The sequence below is a fragment of the Eubalaena glacialis genome, chromosome 19, assembly GCF_028564815.1.
Source record: "Eubalaena glacialis isolate mEubGla1 chromosome 19, mEubGla1.1.hap2.+ XY, whole genome shotgun sequence".
Lineage (NCBI taxonomy): Eukaryota > Metazoa > Chordata > Mammalia > Artiodactyla > Balaenidae > Eubalaena > Eubalaena glacialis.
The window spans coordinates 13,067,034-13,094,364 of NC_083734.1; the positions used below are offsets into that span (position 1 = coordinate 13,067,034).

The window sequence follows — 27,331 nt, forward strand, 5'->3', positions numbered from 1 at the left end:
GAGAACAAACGTATGGACACCAAGTGGGGAAAGCGGCGGGGGGGGGGGGGGGGTAGTCATGGTGGTGGTGGTGGGATGAATTGGGAGTTTCGGATTGACATATATACACTAATATGTATAAAATGGATAACTAATAAGAACCTGCTGTATAAAAAATAAAATAAAATTAAAAAAAAAAAAGCAAGCTACCCCGCAACCTGGGTTAGATTTGGGGCTCCCGTGTACTCTCTTCATAGCTCTTATAATCTGACTATTTGTGAAATCAGGTAATGCTGGTCTTCCCAGTTAAAACTATAAATTCCACAAGCAACGTGTTCCTTACTTAACGCTAATGCAATATTTATTTCTCAATTAAATGTATGCATTTTATTCTAAGATAAGCCTCCTGACAGGGAGGGATCATGGATTAGCATATAGACAGAGGCATTTACACTCTAGACAAGCCCATAGATTAGCTTAATCATCCAGTCTGTTTAATTCTCACTAGACAGTGTCTAGAAAAAAAGAGCTTGCTTTTTAAAAACTGGAAACAGCTAGCTCTAACTAGGTGAAATGGAACTGAAATGACACCACTCATACCTTGAGAGTAGTGGTTGGGAGGGAAGGCTGGGTTCTGAAAAGGTACAGTCAGCCAATACAGTAAGAGCAATTAAGAGACCTACATTTGAATCCTGGCTCTGCCTCTTCCTAGCTGTGCCTCCTCCGGCAGAGGTATTTAGCCTCTCTGAGCCTCAGGTTCATCAATGGGGAATAATAATCACATCTACCCCATAAGGACATTGCTAGAATTAACGAAGTAACGAGTGTAAAAGGTACAAGGTACAATGCTTGGCATACAAGGCACACTTAATAAATATTAACTGTTATTAGTTCTCAGGATGTTAACGGTAAGTTCTCTCCTTATTCAGGCCCTAGTGGCCCCTCTCTGAGGGGCCTATGTGTAAATGCAAGGAAAGGACAGGAAACTAAGGCGCAGTCCCAGCTCTCCCGGAGTCAATACCGGGCGATTTTGCACCCATGGCAGCCAGGGGGTACGCGTTAAGGTAGGAAAAAAACTCCACAAAGGGTCTCACGCTTCATTTAATCTGAAGAACAGTACAGGCTCTTTGTCTTAAGATATAAATTATTTATAACGTTACAGGACAAGCGGCGACTCCAACAATTTAAAAACTAGGTAAGTCTACCTGGTGTTAATTTCTGGCAACAGTCCTCCCAATCTGTTTTGTTTTTTTGTTTTTTTAAAAAAGTCATCCCTGCCCACGTTTCAGTAGACGTGCACCATGCCGTAGAGGAATGTCCAGAACAGGACGTAGGTGAAGAGGCCTCCGATGAGACCTCCTGTAAAGAGAGGTCTTCGCGACTTAAAATATTTGTTCCACCTCCTTCCCGCCTTGAGAATTAAGAGCAGGGAGAGCAGGATGGAGGCGAGCAGGTAGAAGATGAAGCCGTAGAGGCCGGTGAGGCCGAGGATGCCGGCCGTGGCCCCTGACAGCGCCGACACCGAGGTCCGGCAGTAATCCAGGACGGCGGCGTTGCCCCGCACAGCGGCCTCGCTGATGAACGGCGGCCCCTCCCGCTTGGCCACCACAGCGGCCATCGCACCCGCCCGGGCTCGGCCTCTGCTTTCTCGTGGAGCAACGCGGGGCTGCGGAAAGAACCAAGTTACAGGTGGCGCCCGGAGCGTGGCGAGTTGAGTTCGCGCCGCCCCTCCCCCTGGGGCTGCGGAGACCTCGCACCCCTCAGTCTCGGACCTTCGAAAGACGCTGAAAAGGCTGAGGGCTCGGGGTTGCCGGCGGCACATCTGCATTTCCCTCCCAGACTCGCCCAGTTACCTGGAACCCGGCGGCGGACGCAGTAGCTCGACGCTCCCTCAGGCAGCCTGTGGTAGGGATTCGCGCGGCGCCATCTTGCACTGGAGGATGCTGGGACGGCCAGCCTGCGCAGTCGCCAGGAACTCGCACCACCCCCCCCGACCCCCTCTGGCGCATGCGCCGCGGGTGCCCCGAGCACGCTCCACCCCTCTCTCCGCTTTTCTATGCGCGCGCTGGGACTTCCGAAAGCCCGAGAGCGCTCCGGCCGGTGATTGGCTGGAGCGTCGTTAACTATTCATGAGGGGGCGGGCCGGGCTGGGCGGCCTTTGTTAACCAGAGAGGGCGAGGCCTTGGGGATTTTCGCTGCGGACTTCACTGAGCGGTGCTTGGTTACCAGATTGGGGTCGCGATGTCCTACGTCCCGGGCCAGCCGGTCACCGCCGTGGTGGTGAGTGGTCTCGCGCGGGCTCCTCCTCGTCTTGGCTTGACCCCACTTTGCAGATAGGTAAACTGACACCCCAAACACGTTGACAAAGCGTCGAGCCCGGGTCTCCTGCAAACTCGCAGCCAGAGCTCCGGTTCCCGCTCTGCCGGAGCGGAGCCGCGGTCTTCCCCAGCCATGCAACAGAGATGGCTGGGACCCAAGCGCCTCCTGAGGAGCCGGGATCGAGGCCAGACCCCGCGCACCAACGCCACTGCGTTGGGCTCCTCTCAGCCGGCCGGGGCAGGGAAGATTGAGGAGAAAGGCCCCTGCTGTGGGAGTCTGGGAAAGCGCCCACTTCCCGGATCTGTGTCCCCAGCCGGGCAGCCGCGGGTGGCGGGCGCCGGCCCCGACGTCCATGAGTCGCAGCCTCTGGAATGAGGAAGTGCTTCCTCCGCTCCAGCCGGCGCCGCCGCCCAGAGGGAGACTTGCGGGGTGGAGGTGGTCGGGGCCAACATAGCAGCCCCTCCCCCCTCCCCTGCAGCCTTTCCTTCTCGGACCCATCGCCCCCCGGTCCAGAGTGAAGGCTCATACAACTGGTTCGATCCTGCTCCGAACGTTCCCTGGAACCCCAGCCCTTGGGGCAAAGTCCAGGTCCCCTACCTGGCACTTGGGGCCTGAGGAGACCCTTTGGGGTCAGCTCAGGCCCCTGTCTCCTCCCTTGGCTGGTCTTGGGTGCCAAGTGCTATTAGAATAGGCAAAGGGAGGCTGGGACATTAGACCCAGATGCCAATGCCACAGCTGGATGGGGCCTGGAGGCCCACTCTGTGGCTGAAGTGGGGAAATTGAGTCCCAGAGAGAAGTCTGGTCATGCTCAGTCGTGTGAAGAAGACCTCAGGAAGGAGCCAGGTCTCTGAGAAGAAATGCCTGCTGGACAGGGCACGGGTCAGGTGGAAGTCCCAGTCCTGGGGCCCTGGGACTGGCTGCAGTATCTCAGATGGGCGTGTTGGGGACTCCTGCAGTCAGGTGGTGTGAACAGGCAGCCACTGATAAAGCTGACACGTGAGGGTCAGCTTAGAGCACCAGCTCAGGCCTGGGCTAGGAGGAGACATTGTTGGACCTGCTGACAGCTGTCTTCAGCTTCACCCTGGCTGCACCAGCCTGCCTTTTCCAGCTCTCTAGCTGCCCCAGAGAGAAGGGGTCAGGTTTGCTCCTTAGCTGGAAAAAAGGGGTGCAGGTGGGGAACCAGAGAGAGGCAGTAACCTGCCTGACCTCACCCAGCAAGTCAGTGACGGGGCCTTGTCTCCCAGTCGTAGAGCCTGTACTTCTTTCTGATCTTAAGGGTGAGTCAAAGGTGCGCAAAGGTGTGTGTCAGAGGAGGCAGAGGCAGGCCTGGAGGAGCGCACACGTTTGCGCATGAGGAACTAGGTCCAGTGGGCCTCAGGTGTCACGCTTCCGGCAACCCCCTTACTGCAGGTCATGACTGGTCCCCGGGCCTTCCTCAAAACTCTAGGACCATGACCTTCCAATTCTTCTCACACTAGGAACATGTCTGAATACGGTGGGTGGGGTCTGGCCTCTCCCTCTTGTGTCTTGGATCGGGGATGGGGGTGGAAGAGGCTCCTCCCTACCCTGTGCCCTCTCCCATGTAGATAACATTTTGAGAATGTTAAAACTATTTTGGCCTCTCCTCTGAACTCTGGCTCCATAGGCCGGTCTACCTTCTGAACACCTGCCTGGATGGCTCCTGGCTCTCCAGCTCAACATGCTCCTTCTCCTCTCGGGTCCCCATCTGGGAGATGGTTGTGTTCAGCCAGGCCAGGTGGCCAGCCAGGAGCTCGCCTTGGCTCCTTTCGGCCATGAACAGTCTGGAGTCTGTTGATCTCACTTCCTAAGTAGCTCATGTCCCCTGGCCTCCACATCCCACCTCTCTGAGACATCTGTTCCCCTACCGACTGCCTGAGTGGTCATTCTAGCATCACACCTGACCATGATCTACCATCAGGCCCGACCCCAGCCCTACTCCCCAATTTCTGAGAGCTCCAGTGGGCCTAGAATCAAGGTCAGGTGGCCAAAATCCTGGTCAGCCCAATGCCTGGTGCTCCTTTGTGAAGCCCCTCAAGTCCAGATCAAGTCACCGTTTGCTTTGTGTTTTTCTTCTGTTAAAACTGTCAACTTTTGGGGTGGGGCAATCGGTCTGGCTCCCAGCATCTGGTGACTGGAGGGTGGCTGCTGAGGGCTTTGAAAGAAGCTTGGCACAGATGGGGACCGCAACCTCAGAGTATGGTGGGAGAGCCCTAGGCCCCTTCTCCACCTCCTCCACTGCACAAGAGCAGGGCCTGGGGCTTAGGGAGATGCCCCCTCCCTCTGGGCCAGTCTCCTGGGCCTGCACTCCCTGGCCTTCCTGACCTGGGCTCAGCCTCATCTCACCTCCCAGTTTGGGTCCTGTGCTGTACACTCCAGTCTCATGGATATGTATCCATAGCACCTTCAAGCCTCTGCTCCTGTTCCTTTGGCCATGACAGCCCGTCCTCCTTTCTGTGCAAGTTTGATCTCTGCTTTTCCCGAGCATCTCTGGGCTTGCCCTTGACAGGGCTGGCTCAGCAATCTGAGCTGCCTCAGCAGTATGCCTGCATTCTTTCTCAGGGCCTGACCTCTCCTGCCCTGTATGGTCTCTCACCTGGGACAAAGGCCCTCCTTCAGAGCAGCCAAAGCACCCTGGCTCTTGGGCCAGGAGGGGCTTAGCATGTGTTGAGAAGGCTGGTGCCTGAGACAGAGGAAGCTGGGAGAGGTTGGGACTGAGGGTTGTGTGGGTGGGTTGATGTGGCTGAGTTATGAGTCTCAACCCCCCAGCCTCCCAGGCTGGTGACCAGCTGGATTCCTGCAGGAGGCCCTGGGCCCCACCCCCGTGGCATGGCTCTGAGCCTACCCAGCCGCCTGAGGCTGCTGCAGGGGACACAGACCACACATTTGCTCTCCATACCCACTCGTCCCCAACTCGCTTTTTCTCTTTGCCAGCAAAGAGTTGAAATTCACAAGTTGCGTCAAGGTGAGAACTTAATCCTGGGCTTCAGCATTGGAGGTGGAATTGACCAGGATCCCTCCCAGAATCCTTTCTCAGAAGATAAGACGGACAAGGTGAGGAGGACTAGGGTCTGGGGACCTCGCTGTGGGGCACAGAGGCCTGAGATGGTGGGTCTCTGCTTCCTGGGCCTTTGTGGAAGGAGCAGACCTCATCTCTCTCAAACGGTCCTCTCTAAGAAGGTCCAAGAAATGATCTGGTGGGAATAAGTAGGGGTGGGCCTCCCAGCCCTCCCAGCACTAGGAAGGCCTGCTCAGAGAGAGCCCAGGAGGCTAGCAGCAGGGGCTGTAGCATCCATGGGGCTACTCTACTTCTCCCTTGGCTGTTCGACACAGCTTGTGCTGGGGGATACTGGGTGCGGGACAGACAGACGGCTAGGAGTATGCCATGCTGGGCTTTGCTCTGTGGATAAGAGGCCAGTCCAGTGACCCCAGTGCTTGACTTGGGCTGTCTGTTTCCAGGGCATTTACGTCACACGGGTATCCGAAGGAGGCCCTGCGGAAATTGCTGGGCTGCAGATTGGGGACAAGATCATGCAGGTAACAGATGTCCCAAAGGAGGAAAAACAAGGTTTGGGCCAGAGGGTCTAAAGCACTTGGGGGTGGTAGGGCTGCCCCTGCCTGCCTCCCTGGGCACCTGGGAGAATCACCGAAGTCGTTTTGGAGCCCATACTGGCGTCGCCCCCAGAGGAAGCTGGCTCTCCGCTGTGTGCGCATGTGAGGTGGTGCTTGGCATCCCCAGCTTGCGAGACCCAGGCCTCTCAAAGCCCGTCCTACTTTCAGATCCCAGAAGGCGGCGAGCTGAGGGGGGCTGTGTTCTCTCTCTGGGTCAGGTGAACGGCTGGGACATGACCATGGTCACACACGACCAGGCCCGGAAGCGGCTCACCAAGCGCTCGGAGGAGGTGGTGCGTCTGCTGGTGACGCGGCAGTCGCTGCAGAAGGCCGTGCAGCAGTCCATGCTGTCCTAGCAGCCGCCAGGGCCCCCGACTCATGCCTGCCCGCCCTTTGTACGGCGACACCACTTCCACACACTGCCCCTCGTCCTGGCTTCTGCTCGTTGCTGGGCCCCCGCCTAGAAGGGCAAGAGCTAGTCCCAGAGGCCTGACCTGCCTTCCCCTCTCCCACCACGGGCCCGAAGCTCTGGGACCAGCTCTCTCCCTTGGACACTGAGGACTGGAAACAAGGGCCTGGAGCTGATTTGGAGTCAGTCCCCAATCTGTGACCAAGGCTTGGCCCCCAGACCCTGCTGCCGGGCCACAGCAGGCGAGCAGGGGGCCCCCCCTTCCTGAGAGCACCATGTAGCTGGGAAACGCAGGGCTGGGCACTGCCCCCGAGTCTTGGCTCCGCAGTGCCTGTGCCCCATGCTTTTCCCTGTGTTTCCCAGCGGGGACTCGACTCACTGCCAGAGACGCTACGAAAGTTTGTCCAGATGGAAGCCAGGCAGGCTCGCAGTTCACCCCGTCGCACTCCCGCCCCACAAGGGGTATGGGCCTCCCCAGGGTTCACCTGCTTACAGGATTCAGATAAGGTTTGAGGCTGACATTTCAGGGCAGTTCTCAGGATTGCCATTTTCCTCTATGCCTTTGGGTTTAACCTTTGTATTTTTTAATCAAAACTTTGATACAAAGCGTTTTTATCTTACTCTTTGAAGATGCCAGTTCAACTTTCGAATTCGGCTAATTCACATCTGGGGATTACTCTTAGCAAGGGAACCAGCCTTGCTTTGGTTACTGTGGAAATGGGGCAGTAGGAAGCCACCCCACGTCTTGTGCCCAATAAACAGTGCTGGAATTCATTCATCAGAGGTCTTTGCTGAGACATGAGATAGGGATATTTGGGGGTGAATTGTGAGAGAGCTTTGGTTGTAAGGCTGGCTGACTTGGCCCCTGCTGCTCTGGACAAAGCCCAACTAACCCCAAGGCCGCTGACGCTGTGCTTGGCCAGGGCCGCCCCCGTGGGAATGTCTGGGAGTACCTTCACTGGAACTGGGCCAGGAACCCCCAACTTCCCTCATGTAACCTAGCCTCAGCTCCTATTGGGGAGGGACCTCATGGACACCAAGGGAGAACATCCACCCGCTAAGACTCTTAAGAGCATTCAGTTTAGCACAGCCAGGGATGCAGCCCCAAGTGTTTCCAGGGGCTGTGATCTGAGGAGATGGGGGTGAGCTGGGGAGCACTGAGGCCTTTGCTTGGCCCAGCACTGGCTGCATTACCAGCTCTGGGAATTGTTGCCACTCATGGACCCACCTAGCACTGCCAAGTCAAATTTTTGCAGTCTCCCATCTTTAAAGTGTGGTACCCAATCACAGACTGGGTGGCCCAAATAAAACAGGCGTGTGGGCTTGGTCAAGCTGCAGTTTCTGCTTTAGGGAAACAAGATCCTAAGTTTTTTGATACTTATACCTGGCTAGAGGATCTGGAAGACTTCCTCCCCCACCCTTCCCCCGCGTGTCCTTAAAGACCTCATCCAACCCGTGCTCACAACCACAGCCTGAGTGCCATGCCCTTGGTAACACAGACAGGGTCCCTGTGGGACCTACCTGGCCCTGAGCAGGTAGGCATCTTGTGCCACCCAACAGAGCTCCCCTGATGAAATGCCGGGTCGGCACGCAGCCACCTTGGAATCAGCGAACTTCGAAATCCCACGCATTTCCTTACACGAGTGACTGAGGCTGTCTCCCTAAGCCCCAAGGACTTGGTTCTGAAGCCAACACCCCTGCCTCCTGCATCTGGCAAATGCTCAGTGTGCAGAGGAAATGAATCAGGTTTAATTAAGGACAGAGGCCCCTCATGTTGATCTCGTGGTTAACTATGACAGTGGATTGACAAGCTCATGGCATGTACAAGGCACGTCCTGGGACCCTCCCCTCCCCTCCCCTCCCCTCCTCCAAAGGAAGGACAACTGCTTGGAGTGGGAAAGGAGGGGCTTTGGGATCAGGTTGGGCCCACGAGGATTGTGTGAGGTGGTCTTAAGTCCTTATCTGAGGCTCCTGAACAGCCACAAATTGGTGAGTCTCAGGTAGGGGTCTGGGTAAAGTGAGGGAAGGGGGCCTGCCCTCCCCGTCAGGGGAGCTGTTTTCACCACCTGGCAAGTCTAACAGGCATCTAAGGCACAGACTGGTGTGTGTGTGTGTCCTGTACTCCAGACTCAGGGTAAGGAGCAGTTGGAGGGGCTTGGGGCCTGACTATGGGTAAGTGGAGATAGGCAGAAGCAGAAGAAAGTAAGCCACTCACTCCCAAAACATCCCTATGAAAAATCCAAAAGGGTCGTTAGTGTGATAAGGATCCAGAGAGTGTTGGATGTGAGCCCGGTTCTGAACCAATCTGTTGGGTACCTCAAGGCTCAGAAATACTGTTTCTTTACCAGAGCCTGGCCTGGGCCCCCTGTGATTGCAGTCGTGGAAGTGGATTTACGTAGAATGAGTGTCAGGACAGTGAGCGCTCAGAGAATGCAGCCTTCAGAGGAGGGACCCCAAGGCCTAACCCCAAAGTCCTAGTCCCCCTGCCACCAGCACCAGCACCTCGGGTCTATTGGCCACGGCACCTGGCTGCTTGGTCTCTGAACACAGCAGTGGCAGCAAAGCGCCCTTGGCTCTCCCAGCTGCAAGGTCAGTCCTTCAAGCTGCTCCCAGAAACACTGGTTGCTTGGGGCGAGGCCTTTGGCTGCAAGCTCAGTGCTCAATCCTGCCTGGGACGGCTGCCAGAAGCTCTGTGTGCTGCCTGAAGCCTTGAAGAAAATAGAGATGCAGCATCAAGATGCAGGAGGGCCAGATGCCTGGCCAGGAAGGCCTGGGAGGGGCTGAGACCTCTGGGGAGTCTGGGAGGGGCCGCCAATGGCCTGGCCATTAATCTCTGCACACAGTCAGGTGCCTATCCCAGAGGTAGGTTCCTCCCTGGCCTGGAAGAGTCCTGGACAAAGGCAGGCTGGTTCAAGTTTAAGGAGTTTGGCCCTGAGGAAGAGAGTGCTTCTCCACATGGAGCCAGCCCGGCACTCCAGACGGCTTCTTCAGCCTTCCTGGTGGAAACTTGCCCACCAGGGCCCAGGGCCTGGGCTGTTTCCGCTGGGTCCCTAGGAGCTAGTTCAGCTGGTCATACCCTGGTTTCTTTCTGTACAAGCAGAAATGCTGGATGAAGAAGACAACATCGAAGAAGATGGAGAAGATGCCGAGGCCAAACTTGGTCGGGTCTCCAAAGATCAGCGTCCACTGGTCTGTTAGCAGCCAGAAGGGATGGGATTGGTTTTGGTTTTAGGTTGGCAGCTCCTGAAGCAGCTGGAGCACGTGGGGCTGCGGGGGGGCGGGGGTGCTCATCTGCCCAGGAAACCACAAATCCTCTAGCTGCCAAAGCCCCGAGGTGAGCCTCACCTTGGGGGCTGGGACTGGCTAGGATTCCCCAAGTCGGGGAGGGGTGGTTTCCGGGAAGCCTGGCCCCGCCCTGTGCCTCTAGCCCGCCAAGTGGGCGGGCCTGCCGGCTGACTCACCGTTGTTGTAGGACTGGAGGGACATCTGCAGGAGGCTGAAGCTGCCCCCAGTGAAGTCCAGAAGCACGTTGCCAATGCTCCAGCCCTCGGTGCTTTTGTAGTAAAAGTTCAAGTAGGCCTGGGCCAGACAGACGGAGGGCGGTGAGGGGGCTGAGTGGCGGCCTCCTGCACCTCGTGACCGCCGCTCCAAACAAGAGCGGCTCTCATTCCTCCCACTCATGCGCTTGGACCTCAGCTCCAAAAACACAATGACCTTTGGGCTCCGACAAGCCTCGGCTGAGGGCACGGTTTGGGCGGGTCCTGGGGTCGCATCTGCGTGCTCAGCAGAGCCCTCCTCCTCCTTCCCTCGCACCTCCCAACCCCGGCAGAGGGATGGGGAGCTGCTGCCTCTCCATCCTCTTCAGCCCTCCCTATCCCGGCTTTCCAGCAACTCTGAGTTTTCTGCTCACCTTCAAATGGAGAATCTCCCCAAACTCAGCCTGGACTGAATTCATGTTGTGCTTATGAACATGGCCTGGGAGTCCGATGGCCTGGTTTGGAATCCCAGCTCCACCATCGGAGGAGCTATGTTACGCTGGGAGAGTTACTTGAATTCTCCCAGCCTTAGTCTCCCCATCTGCAGAGTGGACTTAACTCCCTCCTCAGCCCTGGTTGGGCTCTGGGGCCTCCACCTCGGGCTTCCCAGGTCCAGCCCACTTGCACATCGCCCCTCTTCCTGCTGCCAGTGCCCTCTGGGCTTCTCTGACCGTTGACCTCCCTTCCCACCACCCGGGCGGACGGCTTGGCCTCTGTAGTGGTCTTCTCCCAGTTAGCCACCTGTCAGTTCCCCTTCTTTGCCCTCTCCCACCCTCTTCTGTATTTGCTGCCACCTCTCCAGTCCTGGACGGTTCCAAACATCTCTAACTGGGGCTCCTGCCTCCCAGGTTTCCCAGGCCCGAGCCTTCCCACGCTCAGGGACTGAGGCCCCACTTCCCCCAAAGCCTCCCCCCGACTCTGAAGCCGCCTTCCCAAGCGCCCCGGGACCTGGCCCCACCTTCCTGGCTGCACAGTGCTGGGCCGGCAAGGTCTTCTCTGCCTGTGCCTTTGTGCAGGCTGCCCCGGCCTGAGCGCCCCTTCTCTCTTGTCCACGGAACCGAGTCCTGCTCATCCTTAAGCGGATGGCTCTGTCTCCAATGCCCTCCAGGGTACTGGCCCTGACTCTGGCCAAAATGCTCTCCTTCCTGGGCCCATGGAACACAAGGTTCCCTGTGCTGGGAAGGCGAGTTAAACGCGAGGGCCTAGATTCAGCCTGCAGTTGGCAGTTCTTCTACACCTGACCCTCTCCCGGGCCATTCCACCTGCGGGGCAAGCTGTGTTTGACTATTAAGCTGTGTCTGACCCAGCTCTGAATAGGACTGTTTGAGTACTCGAGGGAGGGTGCTGAGGGCTCACAACGAGGACCCTGAATGGTGGTGGGCTCCCCCCTCCCACCTCATCTTCCTGGTACCCTGCTGTGGCTCGTCAGGGTCATCAGTTGGTGGTAATGGGTGGCGGTGGTAGGGTGGGGGGCAAAGCTGAAGTCATTAGAAAGGTGGGGCTGGAGAGAGATGGGAGTGACCTGCACGACCCTTGACTCTCAGAGCTGAGCGTGAGTCAGAGAAGCGGCCACTGACTTCCCCGTGGGATTCCCAGCCCCTGGGAAGAGCAGGTAGTGGTCACAGCCGGTTTTCTGTGAGGCCCCACTCCTGCTGGGCTTGCCAGCCTCCTCCCTGTAGCTTTCCATCCACATCTCACCCCGGCCAGAAGCTGCCCCAAGGAAGCCGGGTCCAGGGTCTGTGTCTCATCCCTCTCACGCTAACGGCCAGACCCTGGAGGTACCTGTGGAAAAGGCAAGCAGACCCTGGAGGTACCTGTGGAAAATACTTGACCAGCGTCACCGCCAGCTTGATGTAGGAGAAGCAGAAGAGAAACTGCAGCCACGTAGTGGCCCTGACCGCGGCCATGATCAGGGTGATGAGTGTGAAGAGCCAGGAGAGCACGAGGAAGCTGATGGCCAGCCAGGACACCCGCTGGTTGCCTCGCTGAGGATGAGACGGGGAAGGGGAAGGGGTGGGTGGGGTGCAGAGAGCCCAGCACCAACCGTACCTTGTCACTATCAGGGTCTCTGGTTCCATCCTCTTGGACTTGAAGAGCCCGTTTGCTTCTTGTTCCCATGTTGCAGAGCGGGGTCCCTCACAGCCCACCAGGAGTGAAGGGTGCTGGGGACATGGCCCCCATCACGCTGGAGGCCTGGCACCTCATCTCGGCCCAGGCTCCTTCCACGACCCGAGGGAGCCTGATTGGCTCTGGAATCTTTTTCCCAAAAGCAACCCTCCCTCATCTAACCTTCTCAGCAAAGGGTAAGAAAACCTAGAAGATTCGTGAAGGTGGGGGCCAAGCAGTTCTGGCTGGCCTTGTGTGTGGGAAGAGAACTCCCCAAGGGAAGTGGTGCACCCAAAGGGAAGTGAAAGGAAACAGTAGCATCAGCGATGCCCTGAAATACGCACTAACGAACGACGTCCTTCCCTGCTGAGACAGCAGACGGCCCTCCAGCAACACAGCTGTGCCCGGGCTCCTCAGCCCGGCCCCCAGAGCCCCCCAGGACCTCTCCTGCTCCCTCCACTGCCACCCTGGCCACCCCCACCTGCTCACGGTCCCTCTCGCTGCTCCCTGGCCTTCACAGTTCTGTCCGCCAGCTGGGGTGCCCCACCCTGGCCCTCTTCCCCATCGCCATGGGAACTTCACTCATTCCACGGACCACAACTCAGTGCCCTCTTTCCCCCTCCTCCCTGGCTGAGTCGTGGGGCCCACGAGCTGCCTGTGCTCTCCCTGCCCGCTCAGCTCTCAGCCTGCTGGGTCATCACTGCCTCCCTCTGTGTCCCTCACCCCAGACCTGGGGCGGCCTGAGGACTTGGGCTTACGGGGTGTTCCCTGTGCCCAGCATGGGGTCTGGATAATAGGCCAGCAGATGTGAGTGAACGGACACATTCCCCTTCTGGGGGTTTCCACGTCTCCTGTAAAACGGCAGGTATGGGCAGCAGGTGCTGCTGGGTGTTGGCCTGGGCAGCGCAGGCTGCGGCGGGTGCCAGGGTCACTGCTCACCTCGTACAGGAAGCACTGCACCATGATAACCAGGGTGAGGGCGACCGCGTGCAGGCTGAAGAAGACGTCATTACTGTCCACGGGGTTCACGCCATTGGGGTATTTGAGGAGAAACTGCTCCTGTTTGGGAGTGGAGAGAAGCTGGGGGGTGAGGGGTGGACAGACCACCGGACAGCTCTGACTGGGTTGCAGGGGTGAGCAGGGCCGTACCTTGATGGAGGGCACCCAGAGGAGGCCAATGTTGAACACGCTGTAGGCCACGAAGCCCATCAGGTTCAGGGCCACGAAGTCAAAGCTCAAACCCACGACACTGAGGAGGCGGGTGGGGGGACGGGGAGACAAAGCGGAGCAGGGGGTGAGACTGGGGGCCGCCGGGGGCTGGAGGGGACAGAGCTCCCAGCACACAGGAAGGAGGGCCTGGCTCCCTCAAGGAGCGCACAGTCCTCAGGTCCCTTTCCATGCCACCCCCAATGCCACCGAACCCCACCCTCCTGGGATTGTCTGGAGGCTTCCTGCAGAGAGGAAGCGCCTCCCTCCCTGGTTCCCAGCTCAGCAGCCCCTCAGAGGCCCACGTTCCTTGGTGGCCTAGGTGTCCTTGGTGCATGAAGCCTGGGCCCTTGTCTTTAAAATCAAGGTGGGCCAGCTTTCGTCTCCGAGGCCGAAGGATCCAACTCCTGCACTGGGGCACAACTTGACACAAATTCCTCCAGGGCTGCGTGGACCAGGAGCACAGCAGATTCAGGTGGGCTCCTCCCACCCAGCCCCTTCTCCACTTCAACTGAGAAGCCCCATTTTGTTGCTTTTGCAGGGAGGGGCTGAATTGCCCAAGAGACCAAATGCCAGCACTGCAAGTCCTACACAGGTGCTTAGAACTTTCACATCAGACCACTTTTAAGAAAGGACAGGAAGAAAGAAGAGCAGAGGGGTAAGTCAGAACCCAGGCTGCCCACAGCCTCATTGGAATGCCCATCCTACCAGCCCCAGGTGAAGCTGCATGTGAAGCTCCATGGGTTACCTTTTCCGCTTCCAGTTGGTGATCACCTGCGGGTAGAAGGAGATGGACCAGGCCACAAAGTAGATCCAGCCGATCACCTGGTTTATGATGCTGACGACATTGCTGTGGATCACGGAGAAGCGTATCCTTGGGCTGGAGAGAATGTGGGGACCGGGATGAGCTGGGGCTGGACTTCTGGAGGAAACCCCACCTGCCAGCACCATCCCCCTTCTCATCATTTAGGGCCCACATGGGCGGAGGCCAGCCTACCTGGTCTGGTTGGAGTGATTTCCGTGCAGATAAGTGGTAACTTGTCCAACATTTTGAGACGTCACTTGAAAAGAGGAATTTGTCACGCCGGGAGGGACCACAACCTGTTAGGAAAACTGAATCAGGTCCAGCACCCCGTAGTTACTGGGACCCCAGCTCCAGGCCATGCACTAGGGAACGGAGGGACAGGTCACACACAGCCCCTGCCTTCTAGGAGCTTCCTAACAGGAGGGAGAAATGTTGGACTAATCAGCCAGCTGGAACCCCCACACATCAGTGTCAGACTTTCTGAGCAGGAGGGCCCTGCCCTCAGGCCCTCCCCTGGCTTATCTCTGAGGGATGGTGGGAGGGCCCTCTTCATCTCACTAGCCATTCGATCTCGGGCAAGTTATTTGAGCTCCGATCTTGGTTTGCTTATCTGTAAAAGGGGATAACACAAGTGTCTACCTTACAGGGTTGCTCTGAACAACATAATGTCCATAAAGCTTACGGCACCGAGCCTGACATGCAGCAAGCTGTGAAGTGTTTACCATCACTACTACCCTACGATGACTGCTATTACCTCTACTTCCGTTACTACGGACGGCTCTTCCAGATCTACAGAGGGATGTCTGCCCCACGCCCAGCCTGGCTGCCAAGCGACAAAACAGAAGAGGTGCACACACCAGACGCCCGGCAGGGAGAACATCCTTACCCTCATTTCTGCCCAATTTCATCGAAAGCTCTGCTCCAAGAAACAGTACGTGGAGGCCTACCTGCAACTTCTGACCTCCCAATCATGCTTCCTGACGCTCTCAAATCCTGAGTGTGGCAGGGAGCGGGTTATACCTTTACTGAACCACACTGTGCCCCTGCCCCCATCTCTTCATTCCCTGGATGATGCTTCAGGCCCCGCCTCCCACCCATGTTGTGGGCACCATGAGGATGCGGCTCACTGGATTGCAGTGGCTTCTTCAGGGACCCTTGAACACTGTCTTTCTGCTCTTATCCCCAGAAATCAGGGGGCTTTGGCAGGACAATTGAAATGGTGTAAGTGGCTGCTGCAAAGCCTGGGATCCAATTCGTGGCCAATGTCTTGTGAGCTACATCTTCATGACACGTACTACTCTTGGCTCTTTTACTTTCCCATCCTCATTTGTTCTTATTTTTAGAGATTTTCCTGGCAACTGTTGTTTGCATATTTCTAAGTGGCCACCAGGTCCCTTCTAGAACTAGGTAAGAGGAAAATCTTCCGATTGGAAATTAACTGATACAGGCAGAATGAAATCATAACAATTGCTTTTAATTTTTTTAGTAATTAATTTTTATTCTTGGCTGCGTTGGGTCTTCGTTGCTGCGCGTGGGCTTTCTCTAGTTGTGTCGACGGGCTTCTCATTGCGGTGGCTTCTCCTGTTGCAGAGCACGGACTCTAGGCGTGCAGGCTTCAGTAGTTATGGCGCATGGGCTTAGTTGCTCCGTGACATGTGGGATCTTCCCGGACCAGGGCTCGAACCCGTGTCCCCTGCATTGGCAGGTGGATTCCTAACCACTGCGCCACCAGGGAAGTCCTGCTTTTAATTTTTTTAATCAATAAACTTTATCTTTTAGAGCAGTTTTAGGTCCACAGCAAAATGTATTGCTATCTTTTTTCTGAGTGCTTTCTTTCTATGTGCCAGCTGCAATCCTAGACATTTCATACTTGCTACTGCTTTTAATCCTCACAGCCCTGTCAAGGAGACATTATTAACCTTCTGTCCACAGATGAGGAAACTGAGATGTGTCAGGGTGATGTACCTCACCTGTGGCTCACAGGGCAGGCTCCTAGACCGCCTGCCTGACCCCCAAGTTCTACCCAGTGGTTTCCAAAGGCACAGGGAGTAGACAGGAGTAGTTAGAGAAAGGGATGGGTCAGGGAGGCATGAGCCTGGAAGAGTGGGTTGGTGCCCAGATAGGTCATTCTACAAACGGATTTGCCACCATTACGCTAAAAAAATAATAATAATAAATAAATTGAACAAGGGACTTCCCTGGTGGCGCAGTGGTTAAGAACCTGCTAACGCGGGGGACACGGGTTCGAGCCCTGGTCCGGGAAGATCCCACGTTCCACAGAGCAACTAAGTCCGTTCGCCGCAAGTACTGAGCCTGCACTCTAGAGCCCGCACGCCACAACTACTGAGGCCCGTGTGCCACAACTACTGAGCCCGTGTGCCACAACTACTGAAGCCCGCATGCCTAGAGCCCATGCTCCGCAACAAGAGAAGCCACCGCAATGAGAAGCCCGTGCACCACAACGAAGAGTAGCCCCCGCTCTCACAACTAGGGAAAGCCTGTGCACAGCAACGAAGACCCAACACAGCCAAAAATAAATAAATAAATAAATAAAATTAAATTAAATTCTTAAAAAAAAAATTGAACTATAACATATGTGCAGAAAAGTGCACCCAGCACCCAGATCAAGAAATGGAACATTTCCAGACCCCAGAAGCCGTGTTCTGTTCCCTTTTGGTCACCGCTGATCCCAAAAGGAAACTATTTTTTTTTTTTTTTTACTATAGGAGTATTTTATTTATTTATTTGTACAGCAGGTTCTTATTAGTTATCTATTTTATACATATTAGTGTATACATGTCAATCCCAATTCATCCCCCCCACCCCCGCCCCGACTTTCCCCCCTTGGTGTCCATATGTTTGTTCTCTACACGTGTGTCTCTATCTCTGCCTTGCAAACCAGTTGGGAAACCACTCTTCTAACACCATAGATCTGCTTTGTCTGTGTTTGCACTTTACACACAAAGAATCATACAGTCCAGGCTTTTTTTTTTTTTTTTTGGCTTAAGGTTATGCTTGACTTTCACTTATTTTTAAAAGATTAATCTTTCCCTTAGATGTTTGGCCCTTAAACTCAGTGATCAGCGTCCATTCCGCAGAGTCTAAATTTGATCTGTGGATCAAGCCAGACCTCTGAGGGCTAAGTACCACAACCTGCTCTTAGAACCAACGGCTTTTCTTACCCTGCAGCAGGCCTCACACCCCGGGGCAGGAGGGGGAAGTTGTGGGAAATGGCCCTGTCTATGAGATGAGACTTCCCTCTCACTCAGGTCCTTTAGGTAGACGCTCTTTATCTGATTATGAGTCAATACTGTTTGCTTGCGAGGGGGCTCAGAGCTGATTTGCAGCTCATTTCTACGACCACACAGGGCCTCATGCTGAGCCTCACGGCTATCAATTTCATCCCTGTGTTCATCTTGTCTGGTTTCTTTTTTTCCCCCTACTTTGTTTTAAAATTTGTTTTAAAATCAGGTTGATTGGTAGTTGGCTCAAAACCTTGGTAAGGTGGAAGCAGGGTATGTATTAACAGATAAATGTATAAAGACTATAAATAGTCATCACTATTATATCAGACAGCCTCTGGCACTGGTTTTTGGAAATAACACTCATCCAATGGGATCTCAGAACAGTGCTTTGCAAACTTTAATGTGGACCCAAATCATCTGGGGAATCTTGCTTATATGCAGATTTTTAATCAGTAGGTCTGGGATAGGGCATTTCTAAAAAGTTTTAGCGGGGAGGGATAAATTAGGAGTTTGGGATTAACATATACACACTATTATATATAAAATAGATAACCAACGAGGACCTACTGTGTAACACAGGGAATTACATTCAATATTTTCTAATAACCTATAAGGGAAAAGAATCTGAAAAAGAATATATACATAAAAGAATATATATACATATGTGTATGTATAACTGAATCACTTTGCTGTATACCTGAAACTAATATAACATTGTAAATCAACTATACTTCAATTAAAAAGAAAAGATTTTAAAGCAGAGACAACGCTCCTAGTCCGTGGATGCTCTTTGAGCAGCAATGTCTTAAAAAACCATCTTAAGGGGCTTCCCTGGTGGCGCAGTGGTTGGGGGTCTGCCTGCTAATGCAGGGGACACGGGTTTGGGCCCTGGTCTGGGAGGATCCCACATGCCGCGGAGCGACTAGGCCCGTGAGCCACAACTACTGAGCCTGCGCGTCTGGCGCCTGTGCTCCGCAGCAGGAGAGGCCGCAACAGTGAGAGGCCCGCGCACCGCGATGAAGAGTGGCCTCCGCTTGCCACAACTAGAGAAAGCCCTCGCACAGAAACGAAGACCCAACACAGCCAAAAATAAATTAATTTTTAAAAAAAAACAAAAATAAACTATCTTAAGAATTTCTTCTACACTCTCAGAACCATTTCTGCCTCAGATTTCTTACCATCACCTTCCTAATTCCATCTACATAGCATAAAACGTCCATCCTCAAAGAGACTAACAAAGCCCAAATCTGAGATTTCTAGAATAATAGGACAGGGGCAGCCCACGGTATAAAAACAAGGTGGCCTATTTACACAAGCACTTAGTTAAAATGTGTTTTGTTATCCAGTAGTTTTCTGCCCCTCAGTTATGATTCATTACTTACTTCATCAGGGAGCTGAAGGATAGTAACGTTTTTTGAACGAAATGTGATTTCAAAAGTGATCACCAAGGTTGCATTTAAAGCCCGCCTGTGGAGGACAAGAGTCTGGTTACTGCTGAGAAGTTGTACTCTGTGAGATCTCAACCAGCCCTCTGGATTTCACAGCAGGCCTGTCATTTCTCAAGCAATTAGGGTGAGGCTCTGCTATGTGCTTGGCCCTGGGGGGTTGAGAGGTAGGGTCCCTGTGGCCAGTGAGAACACGAGAAGGTGGGAAACTGGCTGTGAATGCCACATGAGGTGTCCAGAGGCCGACAGGACCATGCCATCTGCTCTGGTGGGAAAGGCTTCTGAGAAGGGTCAGGTAGCAGGGATATGAGATATGTCAGTGAGATATGTCTCTCTGGGAGCAGCCCATAGGGACCTCAAGTCTGGGGTTAGAGGCCTGGAGTTAATTTGGAAGGCGGTGGAAAGCTGCTTAAGAATTCTGCAGAGAGGAGAGTTGTGCTGAGGGGGTGATGTGTCAGATTTACAAGGTGTCGATGTGCAAAAGTGGCAGGATCTGGGGATGGAATGCGGGTCTGTTAGGGAGCCTTGGTCCCAAAGCTTTGGTTTGAGATCAGACGTCCCAGGAGAGGTGAGGAAAAGGGAGAAGGGTAAAGAGAAGAAAATAACAGGGTTCCACATCTTCATTTTGGGGAATCCTCATGGCTGGGAGGCAAGAGTTGGGAAAAGCAGGGAAGGATACAGAGGAGGTAGGCTCTCTGGCACGGTCTGGACTAGGTTGGCACCCTCGTGCGGGAACCAGCAGAGGGCAGCTAGAGAGACTCTCAGACAAGGCCGAGCAGGAGTGCTGCACAGTGGGATCCACCCAATGCAGTTGGACGTGATCTCAGAAGCACTGCCAAGCGACTTCGCTCCTTGGCCCCAACCTTCAGGGCTCTCTTCAAATACTTCAAACCTTGGAAAGGACCACTTGGAAGTCTGGCATCAACTGCTGGTCACTCAAGGACTCTTCTCAGCTGGGGAAAAGGCTCACGTGTCATCCTCCTCCCACTGGAAGCAAGGATTCAGCGGTTGGGGTGAGAGAGACTTTGGGACCTCGGTCTGCAGCCTAGGGCCGCTGCCTTTCTTTCCCTGGCTTGTCTTAAAGTGAAGAGGCAAGGGCATCACACTTAAAATATGAACAGACTGAGCCGGGGGTCAGCCCTGACCCAGCTGTGGGGTGAACGAGCCGGGCTGAGGACAAAGCTGGGCCTGGGAACTTACGGGAGGGAGATGCTGACGTTGGTGGAGCTTCCATTTTCCAGCTTCACGGTGGGAGGAACAGAGAAGTTGACCGTGGACTCTGGAACGACCCAAATCAGTGGCATGAGTCATGAGGTCAGAGAACTCAGGCCCACTGAGACGCTGGGAGGAGGGCCCCTGCCGCTTGAACTTGTGAAGTCTGATTTATAACCACCTCTATCCCCTAGGCAAAGACTCTGAGATCCTGAGGGGCTAAGTGAGTGATGGGCCTGGAAATGCCCTTGTTATGCTCTTTCCCCTCCTGCTGCCAGAAACAGAGGGAGACACAGGCCTGAGCAGGAGATGCTGTAGCTTCCTCCTCCCCCACCGATGAGCTCTGGGGGTCTGTAGGACTCACCCAGAAATAGAAACCATGGAGCCCAAAACCTGGTCCCAGTTTTTGGCCCAACTGGCTCAAAGGAAATCAAGCCACAATCTGGGACTGGAACACGTGGGCTTAAACCACCTCTTCAGATGGAAAGCACAATGGTTTCCTCTGTTCGTGGAGCTAAATTGGCCCTGCAGAACCGGTCCTGTCCCTTCCTGTAGTCTCAGAGAGACACCTGGGGCCCAGCTAACCTGTTTCTAAAAAACTGCCTTTGGGCTCCTGTACAAACCCAGCTCACCCCATTCATTGATCCCCTTCCGGAGGCTGACTCTGCTGGGGACTCGGGAGAGACTGGTGAACAGCACACAGTTTCACTATGGGAGATTTCTTCTTGGCATTAAGATGCTAACGCAGGAGGTAGACAGATAGGCCTCGGGGGTGAGGGAGGAAGCAGATTTGGGAAGCCAAACACTCCAGGGCAACTTGGCCACAGACCAGGAGTGAGTTAGCTTCTCTCTGACCTCTTCCTGTGTTCTCTGGGCAGCCCCCGAGACCCAGGTGTTCTCACTGCCCCAGGCACGCGTCTACTTCACCTCCCTCGCCTGAGGGCCTTCGCAGCCTAAGGTGTGATCACGAATCTAGACTGGGCTGGGAAGGGGGTCCACAGGGGAAAGCAGGTGCTCAGTTTGATGAAGATGGTCCTTGTCGGCGTAGGGGCTACAGGTGGGGCCCAGGTCTCCTTTCTCCCTCCAGGTCTCCCCAGACCCCTCAAAGGCAGAGACGAAGAACTGAAATTTTAGATGCTCAGGTTGGAAGGAAACTTAAAAGTTCCCTAATTCAACCTCCACTGTCTGAGCCCCTTCTCAGTTCTCCTCCCTAGTAGTTTCTCTTCCTCTGTCCGGACACCTTGGCGGGAGCGGGGGAAGGGAGGGGGGGTGCAGAGAGTAACCTCATCTCCTCCAAGGGAACCTGCCAGCCTGAAACTTGCACTCTGGGGCCTGGCTCTGTGACCGGGGACCTCAGACCCTACCTGAGCCACTTCGTCCAGGCTGGCCTGCAGGTGGATTCAGATGCAGGCTCCGGCCCGTGCCTGCAAGTCTCCAAGCTGATTCCCACAGTCCGTTGCAGTCCCCACCCTGGCCCTTGGGAGGCCAAGCTGCCCAGAGCAGAGTAGGATGGTCCCCGCCCCCCACCCCCTCCTTAGGTGTATCCTTGGGGCCTGGAGGCAGCTCTGCCCCTCCTTGTTCACACTCACCCCTCTCATACCAGCCCGAGGCTCTGTTCTGGGCTGCACAGCTGAGGTAGGAGGACTTAAAGGTCCCTGCTGTTACTTTCTACCTAGAGCCTGAGGACCACATCAGATAAGCAAGATCCTGCCCAGGACAGGGATACTGAAAGTGATGCCAGGTAGCCACCCACATTCTGGGTCCCTGGGGCTCTGCTGGGACTGTGGTCAGGGTGAGTGGGAGATCCGCATGGCCTTGACTCTTCCAGACTTTGCATTTTAAGAGGAGGTTGTGAGCTCTCAGAGAACCAGGTCAGCGTTCAACCACTTCCCCTCACTTAGCCCCAAGGAAGATGGCAGCGCTCAGCAGCTGTGTGACCGAGAGTAAGGTACTTAACCTCACTGAGCCTCCACTTCCTCACCTGTGAAATGGAGAGCACAGCACTACCTCCCTCCCAGGGGCACTGTGAAGATAAAGCGTGGTGACGTCTGTGATGCAATTTCCACACAGCCTGAGTACGAAATAATTGCTGGTGACTATTCTTATCATCATGTAAACCCTGCAGGACATTTTTTAGCCCAAGATGGGAGGCAGTTAGGAAGCTGGCATCATATCATATCCAGGGAAACCATGTTTTAAAGTTTGCCCCAGGGCAGGAGTCTCTGGACACCACATCTGAATAACCAAATGAGTCTTGGTGAGACTACCTGAAGGTTCCCCCAAGGAGAGTCTTTGCATTTTAAAAACTAATCCTTATTGGCACATCTCCCACTATGCCTCCCACCCCACGCCAGTCACTCTGCTGTACTGTGAACTCCCATTCTCTAATTACTATAACAGTGAGAGACGGGCAACGTGATCCCTATTTCGGATAGAAGAAAGTGGAGAATCCCATGAGGACAAGTGTCCTGCTCACACAGCTCAGAAACGGTAGAGGCAAGATTTAAACCTAGGCCGGCCTGGTCCAGAGCGCAAGTCCTTGCCACTAGGTGGCAGCACCTCAAGATTCCCCCCAAAGAAGTCAGGGGCAAAAAAACTCTGAAGGCAAATGATCTCATCATTGGTCCTCTATTACCACGCCCGAAAGCAGAGACAAGACAGGCACAGCACAATGAGGTCAGAAACCTAATTCCAGTTACTTGATTTTATGGTGGCTCCGACTATTCTCTTATGACATTCAGGAAAAAGGGAAAAGTGATACAATGGAGCAGGGGTCCTATTTGGGTCCCATCCTTGTTACTTTGTAGCTGTGTGACTTTGGGAGAGACTTCTACCCTCTCTGGGCCTAAGTCAGCCCTCTGTATAATCGAGTGGTGGCAGTTGGATTTGTTCTTCTTTCCTAGGGCAATGCATTAGCATAACTAATGGAGCTTTATTTAAAGCGGGCCAAGGCTCATGTACACACTTTTGGGCCTTAGTCCCAGACAATATGATCCGGCAGGTCTGGAGTGGGGCTCTGGCATTCGTCTGGAAGAACACCGGACTCCGTGGTGTTCTTTCTTTCTTGGAAGAAACCTCTTCTTTCTCGGAAATTGCTTACCCACAAGGTGTGACTACAAGGTGACATGACTGATTGTTTAACAAACCTGGAAGAGCTGATCAGATGACCTGTGTTTTCTCAGAGACTCAAGAGGCCAAATAATTGGAGCAGTGCACCCACTGAGCGTGGCTCTTGGGAAGCTTTGGCAAGGGTTTGCACAGTTTGTATAAGGTTAATTTGGAAACTTTAGTTGGGGGTTTTAAGATGTATTTGATTTGTTTTTGGCTGCGCTGCAAGGCTTGTGGGATCTTAGTTCCCTGACCGGGGATTGAACCCGGGCCCTTGGCAGTGAAAGCACCGAGTCTTAACCACTGGACTGCCAGGGAATTCCCAAGATGTATTTGATTTTTGACAACAGCCAGATGATCAAAATAATGGGCCTGGTGTCCTTGGAGGCTCTACACAGCTTTTCGTGGAAGGAATTTCAGCAATGTTTGGGCAGTGGAGAATTGATGGAATGATACAGGCCTCTAAGGGCCCTGCTCTGAAGGTCAAGCCTCACAAGGATGCACAAACCCTGACGTGTTTTTCGACAACCAGCCTGAATTCTGTGAGGCCCCTAGCCCTGCTTCACCCTGGCTCCTCGGTCCCTGTCTAAGGGAAGAGCTTTCTCATCGTACCAGGGGATGCCGGGCAGGCTCCTCAGGTGTCTACGGCTTGGCAGAACCAGGTGCAACAAGGTGACCACCTCACCTGCTTCTGCAGCATCTCCCAGGACCCATAACTCCCTCCGTGAGGTCCACAGGGTGGGAACACAAGCTCTTCTCTACAGATATTATCCCAGATTTTCGGAGCTCCACAGTTTGATGTTGGTGATACAGAAAAGGGAATAGGGACCCCGGGGCAGAAGGCTAATTATCTGTGGAACCATCTGGCTCCCTGTAAAACTCCAGGACTCCAGACCTCGGTCTGCTCCACTCACTGGGTGCCCACCTAGCCAAGGGGCAGGCAGACACATGCAATCTGGATGGTCCTGAACTTTTGGCGGCAAACAAGTCAGACTACTTACTCCATTTCCCTCTTTATCCATTTCTAAACTTACCACATTTCTCTATGAGCTTCAGGGGAAAAAGGATAAAAATAACCAGCCACCTCCTTATCATGTTCCTCGATTTCAATGAACTAGGAAGAAAAACAAACAGCAAGAGAAGTTCAGGTTAAAGTTGGATCAGCTCAGCAACAAGAGGACAATAAGCCACCTGGAACCATGGCACCGACAGTTCATAAAGGACTTTCACTTCACACCTGTGACTTCAATGGGCTTTGTATCACCAGCTTGGAGAAGGGGACCCCAGGGAGGACGTATCTTTCTTGGACATGTGGGGAAATGGGCTCAGAGAGGCTAAGTGGGTTGTGTAAGGTCCCACCCTGAGGAAGTGGACAAATGCTGAATTTTTCCCTCTTCAACTGCTTTGTGCAACCTAGTAAACAGAAAGAAAGAATGCAGCCTTATTGGCTGGGGGTTCTTTTTTCCAGAAGATATTAAAACTGTGGTCAGATATTTGACTTTGTGAACCTATAAACCTTAAGGAAATTAACTTCATTTCCTGTCCTGGGATAAGCGTCTATGGGTTAATGCTACCAACCGACCCTTGATTAGGACTTTTTTGTTTGACAAGTGTCACTTCTCTGGGACCGGCAGGGATCATTCACAAAGGGGACCCAGTGTGGGACAAGCCCCGGATCAGCCCCGTAGCAGCTCATTGGTTAAGTGAAGGAGATGCGTTGCTGCGTACCCATAACCCCCACGCACAACAGGTGAACCAAGGGTCAAGATGGGGCAGGTGAGCATAAATATCTGTAACTTGGCTTCCACATGCTGCTTCAGTGTACAGTGCTCTGCCCCGCCACCTGTGACAGCCTCTGGGGATTCCTGCAAACTGTTGGAGAGCCATGAGAGGTCTGTGTGGAAACATCCCTGCCCCCACTCTGGTTTCAGTTTCCCCAAAAGGCCTCAAGAACCCTCCTGATACTCCCCTTCCTCGAAAAAGTCTCCCTGACTGCTTCAGCCTGCCTGACCTCCACTGCCCCTCCGTCTCCTCCAGGGGCCTCTCTGCCTGCTGCAGCTCCCCCGATCATTGGGTCTTATCTCAGGAGCTTTCCCACCTGCCGGCACCCATCTCCCCACTCTCTGGTCTCCCCTGGGGGCCTTGCCCTTGGCGCTGTATCCCTGTGCTCTCTGCCCCTCTGCTTTCTGTACCCTGACCTGCGGGAAATTGCTCTCCTGTGTATGTGGAATGGCCCCCCTCTCATTCTTGCCACTCTCTGCTCTTCACACTAGCTGATGTCCTCAAGCTCAGGATTCACTTTGTTCCCCAGGGCAGAGTCTGGGTTTTCCTTGAGAACTCAGGCGCAGAATCAGGCCTAACCGGCTCCTGTCTCATTCCACAGGATTGGAATGTAGACTGAGGAACTCAAACTCTTGGACAGCAGAAGTTCCCTGGTCCCAGACGCTGACACACCTTGGAGGAAAGACATTAGGACAGATATAACGAACTTGAGAGATATGTGCTCGATTACATGTTTCAAAAAGATCAGGTTAAAATTATACACAGGGACTTCCCTAGTGGTCCAGTGGGTAAGATTGCGCACTCCCAATGCAGGGGGCCCGGGTTTGATCCCTGGCAGGGGAACTAGATTCCGCATGCACGCCACAACTAACAGTCCACATGCCGCAACTAAAGATCCCGCGTGCCGCAACTAAGACCTGGCACAGCATGCATGCATGCATGCATAAATAAATAAATAAAATATTAAAAATTATAATTATACACAAAAACTAGTGTTTTGTGAATGCTATGAGGTAGAAATGGAGAATTTCACCACAATGGGTTCTGTCTGGCATGCTGCTCTTCCTGTGTAAATTCTATTGATATATTCTAGGCCTCACTCAGATGCCACCTGCTTCAAGAAGCCTCCCACTCCCAATCCCCTCCCAGGGGCAACCTGGGGTCAGGGGTTTCCTGTGGTAGCTCCACTTGGTCAGGTATCCGGTTAATCCTGTCACCTGTTGTACAACCTGGAACTCCCTGGATCTTCTTCTCTTGGAGAAGTAAAACAGATAGTGGCAAGGAATGTGTGCCCTGGAGAGTGACTGCACAGGTTTGAACCTGAGCTCCCCATTTATTAGCTGTGTGACTCTGGGGTGCTGCTTAACCTCCTCAAGCTCCAATTTCCTAAAGTGAAAACAGGGACAGTGGGAACTAAATCATAGGACTTAAATGAAATGACACGTTAAGCAGGATTTGTGGTCCTTTTATCAGCAATATTAAAATTTCAAGGGGAAGGGGTTGGTAAGAAAGAAAGGTGGAGAAACAACGATGTAAAGGAAGTACAACTGTTGCCTAGGGCACTTAGCAGGCTCTCCCGAAGCCTAGGTTGTAATTTTCCTCAACATTGTTGAAAAAGGCAGGGCCCAGTAGTCTCCCTTCCTCCAGCTTGAAAGGCCCGGAGGGCGGGGCCGGGTCTCGTCCTGCCCACTCCCCCGTAGCCCAGCCCGGCGCTCAGCACCCCAAAAGGAGTTCCTGACGTGGTCCTCTCAGTGTCTCCCCTCTACCAAGCAATCTGCAAACTCTGCGACCCAGATTCAGGCAACAACTAAGCAGAAAGTGGGGAAGGGACGCTAACTTGCACTGGAATAGAGCCTCCCACACCACCTCAGCAGCCCGGTGTCCCCTGCCTCCACTCACTACCACCCGAGCCCTTCAACCCGGGGGCTGTCCGGTGCCTCGAGGCCGGGACTAGTGGCCGGGGAAGGGACCCTGGCGCGGCTGAGGGAGGCTGGATGCGCGGCAGGCTGCCGAACTGACTTGCCGTGCCAGTCTCTAGGCCTCAGGGGGTCCGCCTGGGAAATGAGGCGGGGAGGCTGTCGGAGCCGCGTCGGCTCTCACCTGAGGTCCTCTAGACTCAGGGGACCGACCAGACGGGACGCAGGAGCCGCTTCGGACTGTACCACCTTCCTCCGGCCGGCTTGACTTAGTGTGGGGCGGACCAGAAGTCACCTGACTCGAGCCACCTGATCCGCGGCGTACAGGTCTCGGCGCGATGCACCCTGGGAGCTGTAGTTTTCCCGCGTCTCAGCAAGACAGTTTGGGGCTGGGGAGGAGCGGAGGGTCTCAGGCAACTTGGCAGACATGGGGGCTCGGATATGTGGGAGGGTTAAGTCACTATTAGGGTCACAGAAGCTCTCGCATCCCCCAGCGAGACTCGGGGTATTGGTACTTTGGTGAGCAAGGCCGAAGCCTCGGGCCACATCGCAAACCCTGCCCTGCGGGGCGGGGCCTGTAGGTTCCGCCTTCCACCGCGGCTCCGCCTATAGCCGGGGCCCGTCTCTCGAGGT

The 27,331-nt window shown here is 54.3% G+C and overlaps 3 protein-coding genes across 3 annotated transcripts; 1 reads left to right on the forward strand and 2 right to left on the reverse strand.

The window, feature by feature from the left end:
- Positions 1–1,064: 1,064 nt before the first annotated feature.
- Positions 1,065–1,941, reverse strand: EMC6 (ER membrane protein complex subunit 6). Its single transcript, XM_061176111.1, has 2 exons — positions 1,833–1,941; positions 1,065–1,645 (listed from the first exon to the last, which is right to left on the reverse strand). The coding sequence occupies exon 2, from the start codon at positions 1,595–1,597 to the stop codon at positions 1,265–1,267; it is 333 nt and encodes a 110-aa protein (XP_061032094.1). The 5' UTR covers positions 1,598–1,645; positions 1,833–1,941; the 3' UTR covers positions 1,065–1,264.
- A 194-nt stretch (positions 1,942–2,135) lies between these two features.
- TAX1BP3 (Tax1 binding protein 3) lies at positions 2,136–7,111 on the forward strand. Its single transcript, XM_061175240.1, has 4 exons — positions 2,136–2,259; positions 5,251–5,370; positions 5,776–5,853; positions 6,147–7,111. The coding sequence occupies exons 1-4, from the start codon at positions 2,221–2,223 to the stop codon at positions 6,282–6,284; spliced, it is 375 nt and encodes a 124-aa protein (XP_061031223.1). The 5' UTR covers positions 2,136–2,220; the 3' UTR covers positions 6,285–7,111.
- A 953-nt stretch (positions 7,112–8,064) lies between these two features.
- On the reverse strand, positions 8,065–26,971 carry CTNS (cystinosin, lysosomal cystine transporter). The gene is made up of 11 exons (XM_061175068.1): positions 26,883–26,971; positions 24,035–24,114; positions 19,881–19,959; positions 18,618–18,702; positions 14,183–14,286; positions 13,934–14,065; positions 13,129–13,228; positions 12,919–13,038; positions 11,688–11,858; positions 9,799–9,916; positions 8,065–9,528 (listed from the first exon to the last, which is right to left on the reverse strand). The coding sequence occupies exons 2-11, from the start codon at positions 24,093–24,095 to the stop codon at positions 9,395–9,397; spliced, it is 1,104 nt and encodes a 367-aa protein (XP_061031051.1). The 5' UTR covers positions 24,096–24,114; positions 26,883–26,971; the 3' UTR covers positions 8,065–9,394.
- Between the last annotated feature and the right edge of the window lie 360 nt (positions 26,972–27,331).